Source organism: Talaromyces atroroseus (genome assembly GCF_001907595.1).
Source record: "Talaromyces atroroseus strain IBT 11181 chromosome Unknown scaffold_12, whole genome shotgun sequence".
Lineage (NCBI taxonomy): Eukaryota > Fungi > Ascomycota > Eurotiomycetes > Eurotiales > Trichocomaceae > Talaromyces > Talaromyces atroroseus.
The window spans coordinates 739517-764635 of NW_017971444.1; the positions used below are offsets into that span (position 1 = coordinate 739517).

A 25119-nucleotide genomic window follows, 5' to 3' on the forward strand; every position below is an offset into this window, starting at 1 on the left:
ATACGGTGAAGATCTAGTCCGGTTCGATATGGATAATAACATTGGTAGAATCAAGGTAAATATATGGAGTGAGAAGAAGAATGTAAACGAAAGAATATGAAGAGAAGAATACAACCGCTCAATCATCGATCAAATCAGTCAAAACGAATATTAGAATGGAAAAAAAGACTCAAACAATAGAATAGAAATAACCGTATATCATTTAAATCAGAAAGCCGCCCCAGCCTAAGCAATAAGATAGTAAACCGCCAATCAATCCAACCAAAGAGTGAATCGTAAACACATCAATGAAAATAACTCAACAGAATTACTAGCCGCATAAAAAAAATTAAAAAAAAATTGAAAGACCCTAAAGAAGAAGAAACGAGGAAAAAAGCTGTCAAAGAGTTAAAACAACTGCTGCCACCTCTGATGCTTTTGAAAGCCAACTACCCCTCCCATGTAAAGTGAAAACACACCCACACTCCGTACTTGATGATCACGCTGAGCACAACAAAAAAAAATAAAAATGTCTCGAATGGAAGGGTATATATCCAGTTTTTATCCCGCCAAATCCATCCATCATTTCAATTTTCAATAGGCCGTTATAACGAGAAGAGAGGAAAGTTCATATCACATCTGAGGATGAGCTGGCGCGGTGGTGGTCCAGGCAGAAATCGGTTGCGCTGTTGGATAGTTCGAATGAGTCACCCCAGTATAGTAGCTCTGTCGATCAGCACCACCCGTGTAGAATGATGGTATGGCTGCTGGATCTCGGCGTTGAATAGTGGTGTCAAAGGAAGTCGTCGGGATGTTACGCGCTTCAAATGACTGATGATGTGTAGTATCCAACGGTCCTGGCATTCCGTATGCATTTCGCGAGTATGCTGTAGTCGACGTGTGTGGCTCGTTTGGAGATGCGACATCTGCGCGAGAAGAAAGCGGGGTGTTTCGATAAATTCCGGGGCTCGTGGATTGCTGGTTACGGCTCCGATCCAATGAGTTAGACATGCCAGAGGTGTTTGACAAGGCAGGGGTTAAAGTTGCAGGCAGATGGTTTTGGTTAAGAGCGTCGAAGGCTGCACCGTACGATCCGCTACGATAGGAACTGTGATCCGGCTCGGTCTTAACAGACATTTGCGAGGCGCTAGTAGGGGTAGGTAGATATGGATTCGTTCCGGACTGGGGAGCTAAAGGTCCGCTGGGATATGTTGAAATCGGGGTTGCATGGGTCGGGTGCGAGGCATACGGCGAACCGTGCATGTAATCATATGAGTGTGGATTCTGCATTCCATAACTTGGCGTAGGCATCATGGTTGTCCGATACCCATACAGAGCCTGTGCAGTATCGTTTGCACTCTCCAATCCCGTGTCAACGTCGTCGATTGGAGCGCGGAAACTCTGTTTCGAAATCAACTCTCCGCGAGGGCGAATGTAACGCAACTCGTCGTGCATTGATGGTGGGCTTAAAAGACCCTTCATAACATCCTCCACACTGTAATAAGACACCAAATGATGCGTGACGCCGGCCACGGTAACGCTCATAGTTTTCTTGACAAGCCCAGAATCTTTGAAGCCATAGGAATCCACGAGAGAGCCCACCAAGGCTCGCTCAAGATCGGACTGCTGTGGGCGATCTCCCCCAAAGTTTGATGATGGCGTGGTGGGTGAATAGGACGGGCCACTACTATCTGACCGAGGATAGGGGTCTCCAGGACGAGCTGACTGAACGGGCCGCCGGTTTCCCTTCTTCATTGCACGCTTCTTCTCGCCCGGCGGGAAGGGCTTGTCGAGTTCACGATAGACCAGAAAATTGCCGAGAATGCGACTTGGGCTCCAGGTCACGCCATCTGTCCATCGTTTGATGCCAGAAGTATTCTCTTCATAAATAAATACACTCCCGCTACGGACGAGGTGACTGCGCTCGCGGTCGTGTGGCCGTCGCGGGACATGGGGAAGCACACCAGTCAAGCAGGCCTCGAATAGAATCAGCGCATCCTGTGTGGTGGCCACATACCCGTGATAGGTCGGCTCTAGCACTGCTGTGCCGCTGCCCATTCTCGATGCCTGTAAGGTTTAAAGCTAGGTTCCAGGCTGGTAGTAAACCGGGGCAGAAAAAGCCACTTTGAATTGCAGACACGCTATTCCAACCAGCAAGGTTTCATAAGAAGGCCTTTCGAGACACAACCTTGGGGATGAATACTATGGAAATCCTCAAGATAAGATAGTCTGCTTGTAATTGGAATGCCTGCAGTTGAGATTGGCGGGGTTGTTGATCTTTCTATTTCCCACGCTATCTGATGGGTTGACGCGCAGATTTTCGACAGGATGAGAATTTCAGCAGTGTCGATCGAGATGATGATAATGATGATGACGCTGACCTTCCGAGGTTGGCAATCACGATTCGGATCTGGTTGATGAAGAGCTTGACGAGATAATAAGAAGAGAAGAAGAGAAGAAGAAGAAGCAAGCAAGCAGAAATGACAGACAAGAAGGCAACCAGAAAGGAAAAGGCTGGTTCTAGATGACACAGAAGAGGGGGAGAAAGAGTTCACAGAACACGTTCCAGAGTTGGCCGTAGAGTCGATGGTAGGCAGCGGACACGGCGGTAATCGCGCCGACGAGGCTCAGCTCACTGGAGGGCGGAAGTTGAAAAAGTCGCGCTCTTGTATCCCGGTAGGACGATTGTATCCATGGATGAGAGGCAATTGGGGGGGGTGGGTGTTGGCGATGGTGTAGGTCCTAGTCGTAGGCAGGTCGGTGGGTAAGGAATTAAGGTAGTTTAATTAGCTGGATGGAAAAGAGGAGCCCGTAACGTGGTGAGGGCGTGACTAGGCCTAATTTAACGAAAGGAAAGAGCAACTGCAGCCCAGCAGGCAGGCAGGAGTTGCTTGTTTGGATCGACAAGACAAGCACGGGCCGGATTGGGGGGTTGTGCACACAAGGAAGGTGGGCGTGGGCGTGGGCGTGGCGGCGTGGATAAGGAAGGAGCGAGTGAGGAAGTGCCCAGGCGGACGAGATCTGGAATTGCCAGTCTGACCCTCTTCTTCTCTCTCTCTCACTTTCTCTCTCTGTTTTTCCATCTCGGGTTCCCTCTCCACCGCGACGATAAGTTCCCTCTCCCAACGGAGCTTTCCGGAGTCATACACAGCAGAACGGCTGCGGTGACTGGTCCCATGGATGCGAGTGAGATAGCGCGCCACTGGCTCGCCAGCTGGGCGTTTCTTCACTGGGTTCTGGCACCTGGGCTTTTGTTGGTACGGAGCACAGCCGGTACATGGTACGCCCCATCTTTCTAGTTGACTGACTATCGCGCGTTTGGAACATCCATCTTAAGAAGTTAGGCGTCTTAAGGACGGCTAGCTATTGAATGAAATGTCCGTGACAACGACGCTGCCGGTGATCAAGGGAGAATCCAAATTCTATTTTGTTTCAACTGGAGAATGTGAAGGGCCCCGACTCTTCTGCCTGCGATTGCTTGGATTTTCTCATCATTTGCCACAACCGGTTAGATGCCCGCTCGAGCGAAAAGACAAGATGATGCATCATCCTTATTTACAGCGTAGTCGCTAACCATCGCTCTTCTGCCTCATGCCTTTCCACAATTACTCGGAGATAGCCGCGCCAATGACGACTTGGGGTGCAGAGAGGGGCAAAGGGGGAAGAAATATTACGGAGTTGAGTACACTTTGCACAGTGCACCGTATATAAACGACGAAACGTATACGCGTGTATCTACTATCTACATGAAAGGGCAAAAAAAAAAAGCAAAAGTGGAAGAGATCATCGATGTTGTTGAGGGGATACTCTTGTGACCCGCCATAGAGGCGAGGCCCGCACCCATGCGCATGGTTGTGTTTGAAGTTCTGAACATTTCTTCGCACTTACAGTGACAGAACAGAGTGCAGAGGCTGAACGGGTTGGCAGCCGAGAGATGCACGACAAGCTAATGAAAAAGTTTGTTGGGACGCATCCTCGAGTCTTCAGAGTCCTCGACAGGGCAGTGCAGTCAGTGCTTGCCACTGTTTGGATGAAATTAGTAACTAACAGGCTGACGAGTGATAGGATAGGGCGGCGGCCCCTTGTTCTGTCTTGGACTGGGGCTAGTAGCTACTAGTTTACTGGTCAAGCACGCTAAATACGGAGTAGAGTCTGAGCTGCATACCAGTCTCCAACTCCAAGTCTCCAAAATCTCCAAGACCAAAAAAAATGAAATCAAATCACACACTGATCAATTTGCCTGCAGCAGTCATAGCGCAGCGTACCCAGTCGCCAAGTCCTCCACCAATGAGCGCTGTTTCCGACGGCAATTGTTTCTCCGTCTGCGGAGTCCTTCGTGTGCTGTCTGTTCAGCATATGGAATGCACCGTAGTTTAACTGGCTAGTAGTAGTGAAATTATACGAGTCCAACGATCGGGACAAGGTGGGGAGGGGCAGTTTCTGCGCCTAGCCAATGACAGCCGCAGAACGGAGGAAAGAGTCCCAAGAGACCGTCACCGACCTTATCCACTTCCACTCTATCCACGCCATCTCGTTCTCTTCATCTTGGTCTCTATTCCACTCACGGTCTCACGCACTGCGTAGGATACGAGCTAAAAGAGTCTTGCTGCTTGTGAGTACTCCGTAATTCTAGTCCGCAATTGGTAGTCAGCAGCGAGTTGCGTGTCGAGTCTTCAAACCCGACGAAAGACGGTGGAGTGTGTTGCATGCGTCATTGCAACTTACCAGATGCACGGTAGCTTATCCCATCCTTATCCTTATTTACAGCCGGTCGTACCATGGACCTGATAAAATAAACTAAAGCAGTCCCCGGAATCAGCTAACTGAAATTACTAGTGCGTACACTACATTACATACCGCTGCAGATAATAAGTTACCTGCCTAGCTGAGTAGGTATACATGACGCGAGGTCCGTCGTACTCCGTGTACCATGCTTATTGTATAGTCTGGCGATACCAAATCAACGGAATCGGCGACGTAATGTATCAAATTACTCTACTCCGACAGAATACTGCCAGTGTCTGTGTGTCTGTGTCAGGTCAAATCACCAGGGCTGCAGACATGCCAAGAGTGCAGCATACGGAGTACGTAGTGACTACTCCGTAGCTGGGCGCTATATCCTTAAAATGGGTTTTTATACATCATCTTGCGCTGCTCTGCAGTAGCCTCTACTTAGTGTACTCCATCCATATGTCAATTTAGGGGGAAAAAGAAATTACTTCGTAAAATATTTGAAAATTTAGAATTTGATGAACTTCAAACTTTGGATTCCGAGATCTAAAAGCCAATCTACCGCTCCAGAAGGGTACATGGGACAGGAGAACCTTGATCTTGATCTTGATCTTCTACCCTTGGAGGCCCTGACAGGCTGGGAGGGGCATGCTAGAATACACTTTTTTGGTCTGAAAGTCTCTTGGACATCGAGCCATGTGGAGGTTGGATTTGGTCACATGATAGCTCGATCGCTCAGGCAGTAAGGAAGGCTACGTGACGCGCCAAAGCGGGCCATCTGCGATATGATTGGCGGGGGCGTGTCCGAATGCGTACTAGTACTGTATATAGTACTCCGTATACGGAGTACTTATATGGAGTAGTATATACGTCCTACGTAGTCAGTAACTAGTAGTAGAGGAAGGCAACATTGGAAACGATGAAGAAACAAACTCGGATACAGCCGGATGCTTGCGTTTTGCTGTAAACTTGTTCCTGCATTTGCGCGGACCGCGGATGGCCCATGTTTCTGCCTTGCCCATGGGAATCGAGTGATCGAGGCACGAAAAGACCAGCGGCAGCCGGATGTTCCGTGAAATACATAGTTGCTGGCATCTGTAAGGATGACGTTCAAACAGGAACCACCACGCTTGAGGTGAAGCGGAAATAAGCATAACCTCAACGTTACTTAGTTGGACGGTGGACCTAACTTTGTACGACGAAGAGTTTCCTGGCTAGTCATCGCATCCACTGTCCCGGTAACTTAGTTCTCTGAGCGCGTCATTCATAGGGTGTGTTGTTACTAGAAGTCGCAGTCAGTAGAGCCAGTGCATACTGAAGTACAAAGTTTAACGGGAGATCTGCTCGCGATCCATTCATTGTGGTTCATTATACTCTGTAGAATATCAGTTACCTATATTATTGTACGAATCCATATTATTGCGGCCCAACTCTAGTATCTAACTAGTACTACACCGAGTCTGCCAGTATTACTACGTAGTAAAACTCCGTAGTTCGGCGCGCGTTCAAAGTCACTGAATTGAGACTACGCTTGCGACTCCAGTCCGACATTCTTTAAACACCGAGTCACCGAATGCTAATGCATTCAAGTACTCCGTGGCGAAGCGAATTAATGTTAATTAATTTGTACACGTTATATAAAAGATTATTATCAATATTAAGAGCCTCGGAGCGTATCAGAGCCCGGCTAAATGAGCCAATCAGAGCAACTGTATTCTCCGACGGGATCTAACTCTATCTCGGCATCTTCTTGCGTTTGCCGAGCACTGAGCCTAGTCAAGCAGACGAGAAGAAAAAGAAATGTTACAATTACCATTACACACAGACAGACCAGACTAGTGTCTAGACGGCCCGCTCAGCGCGACCCGACGCTTTGGAGCCGGAGGCGAGTCGTTGCTCGACGGCGAAACTCAAATTCGTGCATTATATGCGTAGTACATATAGTACTATATGGTAAATATTACTACACCATTCGATGGATCGCAATTCTTGATGATCGGAAATTGGGGACGTTCGAAGAGCCAAAGACCAATTTTGCGCTCTGATGGTCGATCGATGATGGGCTCTGGACTCGATTGGCATCTTGTTTTCTGCATTCATCGATACGATAACGAAAACGATAACCAAAGTACCCGTATTGTATTGGTGTATTCTATTCCCGTACTAGTTAGTTAAACCAGCTACAAATGGCTTAGTCACGCGTCAAGAAACTGACAAATCACCGTCCCGCCCGACGTGGCCAATCAGCGCCGCCGTCTAAAGTGACAAATACCATCTTCAAGTCTCCATTCCTTAGTCCCATCAATTTTCATATAGGCTATGGCTAGCCCGGCACTAGTCCAGTAAACAATCAATCACAGCAGAATCTTCAGCCTGGGATACGAAAAAAAAAAAAAAAAAAATTGTGGACGGCATTTGACTGCCTGTGAGTGACTCTGTACGGAGACGGTCGGTGATTTATTCCCTCAATACTTGTCACAGCCAGGTATTCAGAGTGGATTGTTGTCAGGTCAGTGCACGCTACTAAAATCCTTGGAACTCCATAGTTCTAACTTGGAAGTTTTCTCTCGTCGCCTAACTACCGCTTTGGGAACCGCCAAGTCCTTGTCTATCTTACGGGGGCTGAATCGCGTGGCTGAGCAGAACTGCTGCGAATATGAAACATGGCAAGAGCAAGGGATAGTTACATGGTTGTTGGCTCTAGTGAGTACGTAACGATGGCAGCCAACTAGTTAGTTGGTTAGCTCAGCTGTAATACGATGATCGAATCTTGAACAATGTATAGCTCTGGTGCTGCAGAGCTAGCCTAGCCAATGCAGTTAGTGCTTAGTCTTACTGTCCACGTACCTCCTCTGCCATGTGTCCCATCTTTTTTCCACTACGTAGCACAAAACGAAATAACAAAATCCACAAAAAATCCAACAAATCAACGACCAATCGGCTTAGGATTCCTTCTTATTTTGGAGCTCAAATTGCCTTTTAGGGCAAAGCTATTCCCGTCACACGTGCGGGAAGCTTAACCTTTTTGCCTGCCTTATGGGATCAGACCGTCAAAGCTACCCTCTGTCCGCCTTTCAAAAGTCAGCTCTTATGGGGGATACACTAATTATGGGCCGGAACTTATCCTAATAATAGGCATTTCGACGCTGAACGCCTCGTTCTGCAGTACGCACGATTAGGTCCCCATACTCGAGCTGAATTCTACCAACAGACCTGGCGCGGACGTCTCCTAGATTGGAAAATAGTTTCAATGATAGAACAAAGGGGAATTCCAGTTGGGGTCCGAAACAGATTGCACTATTGATTTTGGGCACATTAACAATCAACAAAGAACGGAGTACTCAGGAGTTGGGCCTTCTTACTAAGGTAAAATACTCCGATATAGCGTACCGATGTGCATGAAAAGGAGCGTCTCGGTAGGTACGGATTACGCTGGGATTGAGTCATAATTAATTGACGGGACAGCTACGGAGAAATCCGATCTTACCGCCGGCTTTGGTACGGATGTGTATAGTTCCTGCCTATCTGGCTTGATTATCTGTCTGTCTATCGGGCTGATGTCTACAATGTCTATTTGTGGTTGTTTCTAGTTCGACTGTACTCAAGACTAACTTAGACATCGGAGCAAGTTGAAACGACAATATGAACACGCAATCATCAATCATCTAGTTCAATCCGTCGTGGACGAATATATGCCTAGGAATCTCGAATCACAAGTTCCAGGGGCCAAGAATGACTGCCACGGCATGCCAAGTTGTATATTTGAGTATCGATAGTAGAAAATGGTCAGATGATAGATGTAAGACGAAGCTATTCAGCATCATACTAGTACCAAAACCAATCTTGTCATCTAGTGCTCATATTGTTCCATGTTGCTCCACCAAATACGGAGGATGAATGTACATCGTATGACACTCCTGACCGTTCTGAGCAACTCGCGATCAACTAGTTATCTGATCTACCTGACTGACAAGTCGACACAAACAGGCTTATGGTCTTCTAGCAGGATCAATAGGTACACCGCTAGACTCCAGTGTACTTACTAGTTAAGTACGCCTAACAGAATAGCTGAAAACCAAGGACAATCACATGTTTACTCCGTATGATAACTATTGGTCAGTCTTAAACTACATACTATATAGTAGAGGCTGATAATCAGCATAGACTCTACTTGTTACTCCGCAGACTGACGTGTGAAGGAATATGACGATCAACGGTTACGAATACAGGGGGCTATAACTATCAACTAGCTTATGCACCTAGTTAAATAAGGTATTCTGATGACGATACCATGATTTTCTGCAAGAATGCAGCTAAGGAATCCTAGAGAGACTTAAAGTCCACTCTTCGAGAAACATGCCGGAGTATGTACTATGTACGCAACTAGTACTACATACATGAGACCGGTGTACTTTAAACTGCATGCATGCCCTAGCAAGGATTGAATGCACTAGTTAGTTAGTTAAGCCCTCTTCTGTTATCTAAGAATGTAGACTGTTCCTAGCCTACCCCAGGATGAAACGTCGCAGATTCTTTCTCTTTCTTTTTTCTTGTTAAATTCCCCTCTCTCTTAGTGCTTACAGGCTACATCTTTTATCCACGGAGTAGGATTTTGACTACGTGCCTACTAGCGAAGATCACTTATACTAGTGTACCAGATACCTACTACTAGTACTTATGATTGTTAGCTGTTCATCCAAGTAAGGTAATTGATGCGACCACTCGTTGGCTGGAATTTGTAGGTCTTCTTTAGGCCATTTCATGTCAAGTGACCTTTCTGTATGTGCCCGATGAATATTCTGATCTTGACAAGGTTCAAATCCCTAGCCCCCAAGTCCTAAGGTGGGACGTGTCTTAGGAGCTAACGTTGTGTCGGGAATCGGGATGTCTTGTTTCATTTATTTCCTTTTAAGGGTAGGCTCGCTAGGAGTTGGAACTCAGGGGTTTGTGAGTACCTAGGTAGTTTGCTTTATTGTTTAAATACGAGTTGTACTATAAATTTTGGCTAATAATTAAGCAGGAGCATTTCATTCCTGTACCTGTGCCTTGAGGTAAGATGTTTGTTTAATTCATGGACTATTAATATACAAATTGTAGAATTTAAATGATAAAAAATGTATGTACTGTACAAAATATGTAGCAATCCCTAGGTCCCAGCGCGCTATGCATAATGTAATAAAAAACAAGGTGATATGGAGAGAATATTTAGAAATACAAAGCAAACCTCCTAAGCTACACCGCTGGAAGCTGCTAACTCTCGAATGACATCCTCATTCTCACTAGAGAGTCGCTCTCTCTTACGGATATGCATCAGCAATCGAATTGCTCCCGTCGGCGTGATGCCCTCAATTCGCCTCAACATGCCGATGCTTTCAGGTCGAACACGTTCTAATGCCTGTTTCTCCTCCGTACTGAGTCCATGAACGGTGGAATAGTCCAGGTCTGGTGGAAGGAGCATCTTTTCCTCACGTTTGAATTTCTCGGCCATGAGAGACTGTCGTTTTACGTAAGGGGCATACTGTGCTTCGATTGTCACGCGTTTCTTGATCTCAGGGTCGAATGACGACGCAGAGTATCCTCCGCCATTAGTTGTCGTGATATATGGTATAAGCTGGTCAATGTGGACTCCGTCGAGGCAAAGCATGTCTAAACCACTGCGGTATGATGTGTCCACTCGTGTCTGAAATCCCATGCGAGACCATTGGTTTGACGTAAACCGTGTTCCGTCTAATAATGCCGATAGTTCATCGATCTGTGCCTTGGTCTCTGAGAAATGAGTCCAGCGTTTATCTGAAACAACAGATGCCTCTCGACCCATGCGTGTGAGTCGAAGATCGGCATTGTCTGAACGACTGGAGATGCGGAACTCGCTGCGAGATGTGAACATGCGATACGGCTCTGAAACACCCTTTGTAATCAGATCATCTACCATGATCCCGATGTATCCATCTGCCCGGGTAAGGGTCAGGGGTGATTTTCCTTGCGCTGCCAATCCGGCGTTCGTGCCTGCCAGTATACCCTGACCTGCAGCCTCTTCATAGCCAGTGGTGCCGTTGATCTGACCAGCCAAATACAAGCCGCTGATGAGTTTAGTCTCTAGCGTGGGCTTCAGGTTGCGTGGATCAATGTAATCATATTCCACCCCATAGCCTGGCTGGAGCATGCGTACATTCTCTAAACCGCGGACTGTTCGTAACATGGCTTCCTGTGCATCCACTGGCACTGTCATAGAGATTCCATTGGGGTATATGATCTCATTCGGTGCAAATCCCTCGGGTTCAAGCCAGATTTGGTGTTGCTTCTTGTTCGTAAAACGGATGATTTTAGATTCTAGTGATGGACAATACCGGGGTCCTCTGACGGTCTCGCGGATGTGAATCGATTTATCCAGGTTTGCCCTTATAATTTCATGAGAAGCTTCGTTGGTGTGGGTCATCCAGCAAGTCAATTGGCCCTCGTCGCCCACTTGAACGGTTTTATTCATATAAGAAAAAGGACTTGGCGGCGAGTCCCCTGGTTGCACCTCTAACGAGGTGAAGTCTATCGACCTTTTGTCTAGTCGCGGCGGTGTCCCCGTTTTCAAGCGACCAAGTTGAAAGCCTGCTTGCCGTAGAGATTTGCTGAGACCATGTGTGGCCGCCTCACCCATACGCCCTGATGGATATGCATCGAGGCCAATGTGAATCTCCCCTCCTAGAAACGTCCCCGTGGTAATCACCACCCGATTCGTAGGAACTACCTGGCCAGAGTCTAACCTAATACCAACGATCCTGCCGCTAGTATTTGGGGTCGACTGGTGGTCGTCTTGGGACACGACGATATCCTCAACTTTTGCTTCAATGATGCTGAGATTCTTGGTCGAGACCAATTCTTCCTGCATATATCGCTTGTACAAATCTCGATCGATCTGCGCTCGCGGTCCCCAAACCGCTGGTCCCTTTGATCGATTTAAAATCCTAAACATAACACCCGCTTTATCAATTATACGACCGGCCACGCCATCTAGCGCATCGATTTCTCGCATCATTGTGCCCTTTCCGATTCCGCCAAAGCTCGGATTGCAGGAGCAGACGCCAATATTGGAAAGGGACGGCGTGACAAGAGCTGTGCGAGCTCCGGAACGAGCAGCAGCAGCACATGCCTCCGCGCCGGCATGGCCACCTCCGACAACAACGACGTCGTACGGTCTGTTGAAAGGATAGTCGAATGCATTAACATTGTGATCGATTGCTACGACAGTAGACAGTGAGCTTACCGAGCATCAGAGGAAGTGGCTAAGAGACGTCTTTGGCCTGTAAGACGATTATTGGAGCGATGGCTTAGACGACCAAGTGCTGCTGAGCGTGCTCGCAAAGCCATTGTCGTCGATGACTGAGTTGTTGCTGGTTGTTGTCGCCAACTGAAAAGTCAGCGATTAGATAGGAGGAGATCCAAGATTGCTGCAAAGCGCGCTAATATCCAATCAGATGCCGTGTTGACTTAGAGCGTCCCATATTTGCATATCACGTGATTATTCTCCTTTTGTAGTGAATCCAAAACAACATCTAATCTAGCACACACCGACACTGTAAGTCTTTGTGGTCTCGCCTTTGCTGGGCCGAGTTCTGTCATTGGTTTCGGGAACTTTGCGTTACTAGATGGATGGTTGATGTGTCCACGTCTAGTCTGAAATGCCCCGAAACGCTCAGTCCCCGATCTATGCTATTCATAGCCGTGTTCTACGTCTTCTCGCCAGGGTCATGATCAAATTAACTACTAGGTAATTCTCTGGAATCCTTTGTGACAGAACAGAGCAAGGATTCTCTTATATTGTCTTCTCTTGGAGCCGATGAAATTTATTCCAACACTAAAGACTAAGAAGGCTCAGGGTTTATACGCATCAGCGGACATTTGCTCGCTGGATGCATGACGGATGAAGGACGGACGACTCGGACGAAGTTTGTAAGCCTGGAGCCATTGCGTACAAGGGACGAATATAAATCTTCTGTCACTGAACAATGAATCGTCGCAAGAAATACACGATCCCTGCCATGTATCATAAATCAACGTTGGCCTGGAGAAAGGGGTGGCTTATTTAACCATGCGGGCGATTCCGTGCTTTCTTCGGGCTCCTAGGGCTTTGGGTATTCACTATAAGTCTTATTGACCTGACTTCGAGCTCCAAGAGACGACTGTTGATAGTCATGCCTGCCGCTACTAGCCTCGCAAACAATGAGGTGCAAAACGAGCAACCTGGACCTCGATCGCCCAGCGACACTTGCCCACTCATAGCACAGGCCAAACACCAGCAGACGACGCGACAGCTAACAGCACAAGCCACCTCAAGTCCTGGCGTTCTATGCCGTCTTAACCTCTTTGTCAGTTACCGGTCTGCTTACTACGATCGGGGGCACAATCATCACTAATGCCTTGCTAACAATAACCGCCGCACTCGGTGCTGGTAGCTCATCCTTATGGATTGCAGATGCCTACTTTCTCGCTTCCGTTGCGGCACTTCCTCTATATGCCCAGATGACAACATTTTTTGGCCGTTGCCCGCTGCTGCTGGGCTCCGTGGCTATTTTTGTCCTGGGCAGTAGCTTGTCTGGTGGCTCAAGCTCGATGGGCATGTTGATCGCTTCGCGTACAATCTAGGGCCTTGGTAGTGGCGACATCAGCCTGCTGATTGAGACAGTCATCCAGGATCTCGTCCCACTGCGAGAAAGAGGTAAGCACATGTCGATCGTGCTGATGTTTAGCACGCTCGGTGCGGCATTAGACCCGCTACTTGGAGGCCTGATTACAAGCAAGACCACCTGGCGTTGGATCTTCTATATCAACCTTCCGGTTCGGAGGAGGTAAGTTCTTTCCAGGTACATATCCTCGGTCTATTTAATGATAGCCACCATCTAGCGGCACTCGTGGTCCTCTATTTATTTTTGCGCATGAATTACCGGAGGGACCAGACCTGGAAGCAACGGATCGGCCGCATCGACTTTGTAGGCAATCTTATATTCATCGTGGTGGTGGTGGCCATGATCCTGGCCCTCACTTGGCGCGGGGCGTTTTACAGCTGGGGTAGCTATCGCCAATCCTGGTGGCTCTCATCTTAGGATTTGTTGGTTTGCTCATTTGGACTGGGTTTGAGTGGATGCCAAAATTCGCCCCAGAACCCTCTTTTCCGCGCAGAATCGTCTCCAATCGCACCTCGTCAGCTGCTCTCATCTTAACCTTTTTGCACTCTGTCGTCACCTATTGGACCTTCTATTTCCTCCCAATCTACTTCCAGGCAGTCAAAGGGCGATCACCCTTGTCCTCGGGAGTCGACACTTTGCCAACGTTTGCTGGAATCATCCCTTTTGCGATTATGGGCGGCGTGCTCCTGTCCAAGACCGGCCGGTACAAACCGTTACACTTCTTCGCGTTCGTGCTAATGACTATCGGCTTGGGTCTATTCAGCACGATGGACGAGACTTCAAGCATTGCCGCCTGGGTCTGCTATCAACTGCTATGCTCCATCGGTGCCGGATGCCTCGCAGGAATCACCCTACCTGCCGTCCAGGCGCCACTGGATGAAAGCGATGTAGCCACCGCGACCGGATTGTGGAGCTTTATCCGCGGTTTCGGAGCGATCTGGGGTGTCACTATCCCAGCTGCGGTGTTTAACAATGGAAGTGCCAAACACGCAAGCATGGTGGGCGACGCCGGAGTCGCACAGATGCTGTCTGGTGGGAAAGCCTACGAGTATGCGACGCAGGCATTCCTCAACGGCATCAACGATCCGACAGTCCGAAGAGAAGTCATTCAAGTCTTTGCAAAGTCAATGCAAACAGTGTGGTATGTCTGCCTGGCGGTCCGGGCTTGATCATCACACTCTTCGAGAGAGAAGTGAAGCTGCGTCGAAATCTCCAGACCGAGTTCGGTCTTTCGTATCCTCAAGACCCAGCTGCACTGGAAATGGGCGTGTCAACCGTCGAGGCTAACAGCGCAAGTTCACCAGTCTCAATTCCTGATTGATTTTTCTTGACCTCTTTTCGACCGAAACATGATGATCCCGAGAGAAACACATGCATTTGGCTCTTCCAAACATTTCTTCAGCAACCGGCAACTTGGGTGTCTGATGTAGAAGACCGATAGGTCACGTGATATTCCATACCTGATTGGCCAACTGGAACTTCATAGCATTGGGTTCGCACGTCATTTTATAATTGGTTTGGAGCCAATCGCAGTCTGCACGAGGCATGCTTACTCTTATTCGATTTAGATATAAACTCCTCGACTCCCTGAAAACAGTTATTTCTCTTTTTCTCCATTAGACCAAACAAAACACTACTTCATTTTTTAACTCAATAATCGTTCCCGTCAATTCACAATGAAGGCCTATTGGTATGACAATGCTCCTGTAAGTGGTCGATTTTTTGTAATCTACCGTGTGGACTGGACGTGAATGCGAATCGCAATCGCCAACCCCACTACCCCTCCCCAACTCTATCAAAGTAAATAAAAGAGAAGGGAGAAATGCTAACAACAAAATCTAAAGGGCGACCAACGCGACGACCACGACTCCGGCCGTCCAGTCGAAAACTCCTATCTCGAAAGCCTGGGCGTGGTCTACCGACGACTCCCCCAAATCTCCGACGTCGACGCTCTTGCCAAGGAACGAGGATACAAAAACCGCGATGAAATAACCGTTTCACCGGACAAAATGGGCGCTATCTACGAGGAGAAAGTGAAGTCTTTCTTCAGCGAGCATCTCCACGAAGACGAGGAGATCCGCTATATTCTTGATGGAGATGGATACTTTGATGTGCGCAGTGCCGACGATGCTTGGGTGCGCATTCGACTGCAGAAGGATGATCTTCTTATTCTCCCGGCGGGCATTTATCACCGCTTCACGACCGATTCTAAGAACGTAAGTTGATATTCCCTGTTTCTAATCGGTTCAATACGCGATGGGTATAAGACCAGACAGAAGCTAACTTGCATATAGTACATAAAGGCCATGCGTCTGTTCCAAGACGAGCCTAAATGGACTCCTCTCAACCGTGGCCCTGATGTCGATAGCAACCCTCACCGTCAAGCCTATCTCCAGAACAGAATGACCGTGGTTGCGTGACGAAATTCCTCGTTTTTTTGCAGTATTTTTGCATAAAAAACGGAGTAGTATGCTGATAGTCTTGAACATAATGAACAGAAGTTTCTTTCCAACGCATATATTCAGTAATATCCTACCTAGCAAGTCTCAAGGACCTTGTGTTGCTTACCTTTCGGTTAAGTGGGTGAGCTTGAGGTTATATTCTAGGGAATCACATCATATAATATAACTAGACTGTATAGTATAAAGGCAAGAAATATTCTGGGTTCGTTTTTGTAGGAATTATCATTATTATACAGAATCATGGCGTGGGAACGGCTCTATGTAACGAGCCAGGCATATCAAGAGCTTCGTTGCCCGTAACAGAAGCACTCCCTCGGGAATCATAGTCCTGATTATAAACAGAATTCGAGTGGGGAGGGAGATCTTGAAAATTCGTAGAATCATATCTTGTTGGCCCGCGAAATCTCACTCCGCCTTGCCCTGGGTTATCCTCGAGAATGGCCTCCTCGGATCCCGAAGTTGCGACGACTGTTTGCTGTGGACCAATTCGGGATGATACAGCTGCCGCTGCAGCAGTCGCTCCGACTTCAGCATCATCACCCGGCCTTACGCCTGTGCGTCCCATCCTCGGCCAGAAGTCAGGCAAGCCAACTACTTGTACCCGTGGCTCTACAACCCGTTCTTCAAACCAGGCGTGAATACGGGCTTCAACCAATTGCGCCACTTTGGGAACATCCTGCAGTCTACTCCTAGATCCAATCAAAGACCTCACAGACAAATCTAATCTGTAATCGGGCAGAAATGAGAATGCCAGATTCGTCTTAGGTACCCCTTTTTTCTCCCGATCTGGTGTCGGAGATGCAGCTGTTCCGTTCAACTCCGCGGAAAGGTGCTGGAAAAGCGAACGCATGCCTAGACTGCTAGCATCCGGCGTCGGAGAGGTGGACGAAGTCTGTGATGACGCTGACGTGCTAGCCGGAATGAGGGAAATACAGAGAGTTCCAGAGAAACGAACAACAGAAACCGACAAAGCGACTGGGAGAACGGCGGAGCGCGGTTTTGGGTAATTCAAAATCAACGATGTCTCGATAGCTAGAGACAGATTGTCATCACTCAGATCAACATCCATCAACGCCTGTAACCTGCCCCCATCTGAATTTGCATCGTCCACGGCGATGACGCGACAATTACTGAATATAGGAAATTCTTCGCCTAGGGAAATATCCGTGACTTTAATAGTGTCAATAAAGGATGGCTTCTTCTGGGGGTCGTTGATGGCAGCAGATAGGGAATCAAGGATTGAAGAAGTAGGCGAGTCTTTGAGCAGATACGCCGTTTGACGATATTGAGCAATGGTTTGTGCGATTAGAACATTGAACCAATCCAGAGACTCGGGCTGGTGCGTAGAATGTTGTATCCTATGTCGGCCTTGTTTATTGTGAGAGAGCTGCGTGGGGATTGCATTGTAATATGTCTTTCTCAAAATCGAACGAGTATTGGTTGCGGATGACGGCACGGGGCGCAGGACATTGGAAGTAGACGGTTTTTCTCGCAATGACCGCGGACTACCACTATTGTTGCTATCTCTATCACCCTGGTTTATGGAATATGTCCGACGATGTGTTGCCGTGCGGCTGGCTAGCCCACGCGATGGAGGTGCTGGTGCTTCGCCGAAGATGAAGAACTTGATGAAAGCTCCGATTAATAGGACGACGGAAAGCTGGCCGAGGAGAAATCCTTGAGTAAAGGATAGCCTTTTTGAAGAGACCCAATGTTAGTGGTTTTTCCATACCGTATATCCATTCCCTTCAGCCAGAGTGCGAAACTTACGAGGGCTGGACAGGGACACCAGGAGCGTCATCTATAATAAAGTGCATATTTGATTAGTACGATCCGGTCTCCCAGGCCACCGGCCATTGTATTACTTACTTCGTGGGTATTGAGACATGGCAGACAAGTACGCCTAAGTCCACTCAGTGCCCACCATCCCTCTCCTAATTTGGGCAAGTCGAGCTCGAATTGGAATGATGGAAGCTTGGATGTAGTCTGCTGTTTTTCGGCGGCAAGATGCAACCTAGTTTATCCGGGCCTTGTTATCCAGGCAGCCAGCCTAGCTGTAATAGTACTAGGCTGGGCGCTTAGGTATATCTGTCACATGAATCACATGAAACTAAATAAACATTCACGCAGGAATTATTTTCTTACTCTCAGGTATTCATAGCTAAGCCTCGCAAAATGTGCGGATTTCTTTGGGTGTTGTGAAGCTGCTATGAAACTGCCTTTGCCATACCTGGGGAGAGCATCGTTGGTAGCCTGTGGAACAACAGAACACTTGAGCCTCACGCTGGTTCTCGCAGTCATTGGATTCTAATCGAACTATAATTGAATTTGACAAGAAAATCGTTGACAGCTGTTTGATTGGCACTATTTCACACTATACAACTCACCTTTCAAACAGTAGAGGCCACGTTTACTCTGCCTTGGTTATCAGGCCAGGCAGCAGCCCTAGCAACGCTTTTGCTTCGAAGCTTATAATACATAACCAAAGGAACGCAATTTTCATTTGCCAAAGACCAATGGGACACTACAGCTATGAAACCACCATCTACCATTTACTACTTGCCATCTTGGCTAGCACTCTTCTCGAGTGCGTTCTCTGAAACGCCACCTGGGCCCAATGCCATTCGACTTTCCAATGTCCAGACTCTCACTTTACACGCACATCGAATGACTTGGTACCGCCGTGTGTCACCTATACATCAATTGAAATGCGTTGGTCCGTCTTCAGTCTGCAGATTATATGAGGTTGATTCGATGCGCTGCACAAACCAAGGCTACGACTACGACGAAGAAGACATTCAATGGACCTGTACTGCCTCTCTCCCACCAGAGTTCAAACTTGGTTCTACAGACGTGATATGCGAGGGCTACAGAGATGCTGAAGATAAGTGGGTGCTTAAAGGTAGCTGTGGAGTTGAATATCGCCTCCTGTTGACAGAAAAGGGAGAAGAACGATATGGACGCCGCCTTAGGTATACTTCTAAATCGTCGTCGACGACGGCGAGTGAATCTGAGAACGACTGGCTTGCTACGTATTTGTTTGCATTTATTTTCATCTGTATCGCGGTGGTCATACTATATTTCGTCTGTTATGGTGAAAATGGTCGTGGTAATCGTCCTGGGCAGAGAGGGAATAACAATCGAGGTGGAGGAGATGACGATGACCCACCTCCTCCATACGATTATCAATATCAGTCCCAACGCAAACGATCCGGGTCAGGCCCGGGATTTTGGACAGGCGCTGCAGCTGGATCAGCAGCCGGCTACACAATGGGTCGCAGGCACAACCGACAACAAGCTGAGCGAGAGACAAACGCAGGGACGTCATCCAGCTCAAGACGCTACGATCTAGATAGGGACGAGCCAAGACCATCACGGAACTTCTCCCCTACAAGGGTCAACACTGGATTTGGGTCTACAAGGCGACGATAAGGGCAACGAGAATAAAAGCCTCTTCGCCTGATGACAATTGGGCACCTGTGTTTGGTTAGAAATACTAAAAGTGAGCGTGGTCTTAAGAATACTAACGCGTGCTCTATTGAGTATATCTACCGTCGAAACGAAATCAAAATCCCACCAGCAAAACAGAAAAACGAGGCGGCTATTTTGGTTATATAACTCCTTTCCCTCCTTAATACTCCATTCAAGTCTTCAAAGCCAGATGGAATAACACCCCCAGAAAACGCCTTGTGTCACTATATAGCTTCCAGAATATGGAAGCCGAAAACCAAAACAAGTGCATGTTCGAAATCGAACACTAAAAAAATTGTCTGAGAAGCCATGACTAGAAGCAAAAGAATAATGATTTCTTCTCCCCCTATAGTCCGCTCTTAGTGGCTCTTCGCAAAAGAATTTCGTTTTTTGAAGGGAACATTCTCGACACTTTGTATGACATTTGTGTTATTGGAAGCACCGCCTGGATTGCGCATTTGCTCATCGTGTGCAAGTCTCTCCTTGGCGTGCTGCTCCTCAATGCGTCGTTTGTCATCTTCCAGTTCTTTTTGTATGACCTCAAGATCATCATAAACCGTGTTCGTCAATTCCGAGTACGTTTTAATGTCAACAGACTCGCGCGGTCCCAAAAGTGTCTGTTTTATTCGCTCAGGGTCTCGACGCTCCTCGTTATTGAATTTCAACTTGATCTGGCGGCGAGATCGTCCTGGAAACATATTGCTTATAAGAGAAAAGTCTGTGCCAAACATGCGTAGACCTCTATAAAACAAGTCGGTTAAATCCTCATCCCATGATTCGGCCTTGGTCCGTTTGCCGTATGTAGCCTGGTTTATTTTTCTATTGAGTCGACTCTCCACAATATTTTCCATTTCACCAATCTCCCGAGCCGCTTCAGCGCGCTGGTCCAGTTGCAGGGACGCATTGTCGATGACAATTTCACCATTGACAATTCTCATGCGTGGGCCAGTCTGCGACGTCGAAGGCATTGAAGAGGTTTCACCATTAAAATTTTCCACATCTGCTTTGACTGGTGTGCTTGAGTTGCGGCCTTTTTCCTTGGCTTTCTCTTTGCGCTCTGCCTCTGCTAATTCAAGGTTTCGTAACTCTACCTCGCGCTTTGACTTCTTGCCCGTTCTGAGATCTTTGCAAAGCTCGGACATCCGCACAACTGCCGGCGCTATTTCTATATTTTCTGATTCTTCGGGTGTTGGCTCGCGCTTTCTTTTTCCCCGAGGCTTTCTTGTCTTTGTCCCTTCCTCATCCGTAGTGCTATCTGCCGCTGTATTTCTACGTCGCTTCTTTTTCGGTAGAGGTGGTTTTTTAAACTGCGCCGAGGTACTTTCCACCGAGTTGTTCCCTGTACTAACTGTTGCCCTGCTTTCGTTTGTATTCGATCCAATAAGAACACCCGTTTGATTCACATCATTTGTGGTATGAATGGTGGTGGCCGTTGGATTTTGAATTGGCCTAGAAGGAGGATGTTCAAAGGCCGATGTTTCATGAGTAACTGTTTCAGATACGCCACTAGGTATCGTAGATTGATTCGCTTGTGTTGTTGTTGTAGTAGTAGTAGTCTGTACGGTATTATTTCCTGACGGTAAACTACTTTCCCCCAGTTTATCCAATGCATGCGGCAGCTCAGTTGGTTCCGGGTGAGCAGTGGCATGGCTTACTTCGGGCGCAGGCTGCACCGTCGAGAGCGATTTGTCGGGTACGCCAGACACATCTTGATGTTCACGATCTGTAGGGGTGGTGGTAGATAGAACCGAAGGGGCTAAACCAGGCGCAACCGCGATATTATGATCAGCATCTGCGATACTGGATTCTTCTGTGCGTTGTTGTTCTTGTTGAGCATTCACGGCAGATGGTCGCGTATCCGGAGCGGAGGGAGCAGGTGGGGCATTTGTTGTAGGCGCTGGTGTAGTAGATGGCTTGCGATTGTCAACGCTAGTTTGGCTTGCGTCGACTACATTTTTCGGTATTGGGGCAGGGCGGCGAGGAGGCGCCTTTGGAGCAAACTTTTTCCCTGACTTATCTGCGAGAGAAAAAAAAGGATGCGTTAGATAAAAAAGGTGCAGATGCGGGGCGTGATTACTCACTAACTGTAGACGAACTCGTGAATGCGACCATTTTTTGCACAGGTCAAACAATCCGTCACATATTTAGGCGCCTGCAGACAAATCAGTATATAGCACTTTGCGAATCTGTGTTGTCTTGAAGCTGACTCGTATGCTTATCTTGTTGCTCGCAAGTAATTGCTACGGCATGAGAAATCTGCGGAGAAGTGGGCGGAAATCACGTGAGAGGCGCTAAAGACGCTAGCCAGAAGCCGAAGTCGAAAATCCTCCTCCTTTCCTTTGAGTCGGTCTCTCTTCCGTTGTTCTCCTCGGCCACCTCACCTTTCTCGTCCTTTCCCACTGTATACGCGCGCTTCTTCCTTTGCGGGAAAAATCGTTCGTTCAGTTGCGCTCAAATAGCTAATCCAAGCGACTGTCTCAAACTGGAAGTCGCGTTAGCCACTGATGCCGGCCGTCGAAGCAACCCCCGTTTCATCGTCTGAGCCCGGTCTTATCAAGATGGAAGACCGGAAGAGACCTGCCGGTCATGATCAGAATGATGCTGCGCCTCCGTCGAAAAGACAGGCTACTTCAGTCAATGGGAATAAACCCCATCCGGATGCAGATATGCCATGGAAGGATGACTTGGAGGTAAGTCTATACCCGCTTCAGAACGCCCCGCGTTAACCGTACTCTTTTCAAAAATAGTAGCTCTAGATTCTGGACCCTTTTGCTGATTTAGTGTTGAATATTATAGCGTTTCACAAAAGATGCCATATGGCGCCAAATGCAAGAGTATAAACGGGAAAAAGTCACATTGGAATCCAAGGTCAAAGAATTGACGAAAGCCGCCACATTTCATCAGGACCATTTGCGAATCATAGATGCGTGGTTCAAACAAGTAAGAATTCCCGGAGTGAATGTTATGGATGATCTTGCGACTAACATGGGTTCGTTTTCAGTTGATCGACGAAGTTAAGATCTTGTTCGGAGATGTCGATATGCAAGGTACGAATAATAACAACATCAGCATCCCTGATAGAGATATGCATGCTGATGTGTTGACAGACCATCCATCTTTTCAAACTTCGCTCTTATTCGATGATAATGAAAATTTCAAGAAACACCTGCAGAATCGATCCGATGACATAAAAGACACCCTCTCCAAGCTAATTGGTAATGCGCCGAAGACTACTCCAGATGTGTCGGAATTACAGAGCCGATTGACAAAGAAATTGGCCGAAGAAAAAGTCACTATCATTGACCTTGAAAAGGCTTTATCTGAAAGACAGCAATTTGAGGAACAGCTGGAAGCAGCTTCATTTCGGTATATGATGGCTGAGAAGAAACTTGATAGAGCGAGGAGTATGACAGTTGCCAAGTTGGAAAAACAATATATTCTTGGTGCGCAACGACCTGGGGGTGATGGATCGTCGTCTGCCAATCGGGAAGAAACTACTACGCCAGTTAACGGCAGCACGCCTACCGCTGAAAAAAATACCGACCTGGAAGAATCTTACAACAAAGTTTTGGCTTCGTCTCGGAAGCAGCGAGAACAACTAGAAGCCCTTGAGGCGGAGAACGCGAAACTGACGAGTGAAATAACTGCTTTGAGTGTAAAGGTTGGTTCCTAGAATAGTGCTATGCAGATTTATCTGAGCAAGGACGCTAACTCACGGGTGTTGTAGAACTCAAAACTTACTGATGACGACTATGCGCACACGGACCTTTTCAAGCAACTCAAATCTCAGTACGAGGATGTGATTAAACGTGTCAATCATCTCGAGGCGTTGAATGTTCAATTGAGGGAAGAGGCTGGAAAGTTGCAAGCCGAAAGGGCGGCCTATCGAAATACTTTGGATACTGAAAAACAGAAGGAAATTGAAGAGAAGGACGCCCAACTGCAAAAGGCCGAAGCCGATCTCGCAAGAATTCGCAATGCCCGCGACGAACTACTTGCTGATCAGCAAATGAGAAAAGCCGCTCAGGATCAAGAAATGACAGCGGCAAATAAGACACAAGAGTTGGCGGCGGCGAGAGAGTCCCAAATCGAAGCTCTTGAATCGGAATTGGAAAGATTACGCATCAAAGTCGAGGGATTAAAAGACGATAATTCCGAACCCATTGAAGAGCTTTCTGTAGAGGACTTGCGGGCGAAGTATCAGAGCATGGACCGCCAATATGCAATGCTCAATAAAGAGTTGGCTTCAATGCAAACTGTGTGCAAGAAATACTCAAGCTTGGCGTCACAGAAGGTTGCCGAATTCAGTGCCCTTGAAGAGAAGGTTCAGCGACTGGTTGCAGAAAAATCGAAAGCGGATCAGAAGTATTTTGCTGCCATGAAAAGCAAAGAAGCACGTGATGCTGAGGTGCGCACTTTGAGGTTACAGAATCTTAAAAGTTCGGATATCATTTCCCAACTTAAAGATGCCGAGTCCGCCACTCGTTCACTCGTTGCAAATCTTGAAAAGCAAATCGCAGAAGGGAAAGAAGCCCTCAACTCTACTTCCAACAAGTATCGCGCCTCACAACAACAAAACAACGAGAGTACCGTTATCATAGACGGTCTTAAAGCGCAGGTCGCCGAACTCAAATCGCTAATGACAGCAAAGGATAGCACGGTAGCTACCGTGTCAGCTACTTGTAGGAAAGCCGAGGCGGAGGTAGAAAGCCTCAAATCGACCCTCTCCGACACGAAGAAGAGCCTCGAGAATTGGAAGACGAAGTCTCTGGGTAATTCCTCGTCTGAATATGAAATGCTGCGGGTAGGTTTATGTTTCCAAATGCTCTTTGTGGCAGCATTAGCTAACGGACAACATAGTCGCTTGCCCTTTGCACAGTGTGCCGACGCAATTTCAAGAATACAGCCATCAAAACGTGTGGACATGTCTTCTGTAAAGAATGTGTGGAAGAACGGCAAGTCTCGCGGTCACGAAAATGTCCGAATTGCAACAAATCATTTGGAAGCAATGACTACATGCATGTGACACTTTGATAACAAGATGGCCCTGCATGGTATTTGACATCGTTTTCTCTTTATATTTCCATGTACACTATGTATTTTCCGCCTTGCATCTGTATTGATTTTTCCTCAGGGCGTCTATTGTGGATATCGTTAGCGTGGGACTGACTTTGACATCGGAAGCGGTTGGCGTTCGGAAGTTCTCTGGCTCCTTCGAAATTCTTATAACCTTCATCCAAATCGGGGCTCTTTTTTTAACCTGATGAAAGGGACCGGCGCTTCATCAATGCCGAGTAATACTTCCGGGCAAGTAGGGGGTCCAATTTTTGTTTTTCTTTTTGGGTATTGAAATGATTAGTGAGATGAAGGCAACGCTTCTGTACCGTTGCGAGATGTACGAGTACTGCAATACTGAATTCGAAAATTTCACCAAACGAAGCTGTGTCTTAGCTGTCCTGAATGGGTAAATCTCAAACGGCCCCTAGGGAAGAGAACGGAAGTGTGTTTTATCACGAATTGAAGATCCGGCTGTAAAGTAACTCATGTCTCCCTAGCCATAGATCCAGCACTGGAGCTACCTGCCCAGCATCCTCGGGTCGAATGTGGAAGTCGTGCTGTATCCTTTCGTTAATGAGATTGCGGATGTCGTCGCCAGCAAGGATGGTCTGCGCCTGATAGGGTCCCATGACAGATGCTCGCACAGCAGCACTTAGGACTGCTTTTGCATGATTCAACATAAAAGTATAAGCAGTTAGGCTGATCTCAATTCCCATTGCGGCGCAAACAACGCCCCACAATGG

At 47.5% G+C, this 25119-nt stretch overlaps 8 protein-coding genes across 8 annotated transcripts; 4 read left to right on the forward strand and 4 right to left on the reverse strand.

The window, feature by feature from the left end:
* Nucleotides 1–612: 612 nt before the first annotated feature.
* Nucleotides 613–2037, reverse strand: UA08_07931 (hypothetical protein; the record flags this gene model as incomplete). Its single annotated transcript, XM_020262836.1, has 1 exon — nt 613–2037. The coding sequence occupies one exon, from the start codon at nt 2035–2037 to the stop codon at nt 613–615; it is 1425 nt and encodes a 474-aa protein (XP_020116958.1).
* Nucleotides 2038–9937: 7900 nt separating this feature from the next.
* UA08_07932 (Mitochondrial translation optimization protein 1) lies at nt 9938–12069 on the reverse strand (the record flags this gene model as incomplete). Its single annotated transcript, XM_020262837.1, has 2 exons — nt 9938–11897; nt 11966–12069. 2 exons carry the CDS (start codon nt 12067–12069, stop codon nt 9938–9940), a joined length of 2064 nt encoding a protein of 687 aa, XP_020116957.1.
* Nucleotides 12070–12893: 824 nt separating this feature from the next.
* Nucleotides 12894–14706, forward strand: UA08_07933 (hypothetical protein; the record flags this gene model as incomplete). The annotated part of the gene is made up of 5 exons (XM_020262838.1): nt 12894–13067; nt 13345–13417; nt 13469–13547; nt 13879–14542; nt 14602–14706. 5 exons carry the CDS (start codon nt 12894–12896, stop codon nt 14704–14706), a joined length of 1095 nt encoding a protein of 364 aa, XP_020116960.1.
* A 355-nt stretch (nt 14707–15061) lies between these two features.
* On the forward strand, nt 15062–15805 carry UA08_07934 (1,2-dihydroxy-3-keto-5-methylthiopentene dioxygenase; the record flags this gene model as incomplete). The annotated part of the gene is made up of 3 exons (XM_020262839.1): nt 15062–15091; nt 15230–15601; nt 15680–15805. The coding sequence occupies 3 exons, from the start codon at nt 15062–15064 to the stop codon at nt 15803–15805; spliced, it is 528 nt and encodes a 175-aa protein (XP_020116959.1).
* A 280-nt stretch (nt 15806–16085) lies between these two features.
* Nucleotides 16086–17735, reverse strand: UA08_07935 (Maintenance of mitochondrial morphology protein 1; the record flags this gene model as incomplete). The annotated part of the gene is made up of 3 exons (XM_020262840.1): nt 16086–17541; nt 17618–17648; nt 17717–17735. 3 exons carry the CDS (start codon nt 17733–17735, stop codon nt 16086–16088), a joined length of 1506 nt encoding a protein of 501 aa, XP_020116962.1.
* Nucleotides 17736–18379: 644 nt separating this feature from the next.
* Nucleotides 18380–19279, forward strand: UA08_07936 (hypothetical protein; the record flags this gene model as incomplete). The annotated part of the gene is made up of 1 exon (XM_020262841.1): nt 18380–19279. One exon carries the CDS (start codon nt 18380–18382, stop codon nt 19277–19279), a length of 900 nt encoding a protein of 299 aa, XP_020116961.1.
* A 398-nt stretch (nt 19280–19677) lies between these two features.
* On the reverse strand, nt 19678–21430 carry UA08_07937 (hypothetical protein; the record flags this gene model as incomplete). The annotated part of the gene is made up of 2 exons (XM_020262842.1): nt 19678–21335; nt 21400–21430. 2 exons carry the CDS (start codon nt 21428–21430, stop codon nt 19678–19680), a joined length of 1689 nt encoding a protein of 562 aa, XP_020116954.1.
* A 392-nt stretch (nt 21431–21822) lies between these two features.
* UA08_07938 (E3 ubiquitin-protein ligase bre1) lies at nt 21823–24344 on the forward strand (the record flags this gene model as incomplete). Its single annotated transcript, XM_020262844.1, has 5 exons — nt 21823–22008; nt 22115–22258; nt 22320–22365; nt 22426–22979; nt 23046–24344. 5 exons carry the CDS (start codon nt 21823–21825, stop codon nt 24342–24344), a joined length of 2229 nt encoding a protein of 742 aa, XP_020116953.1.
* Between the last annotated feature and the right edge of the window lie 775 nt (nt 24345–25119).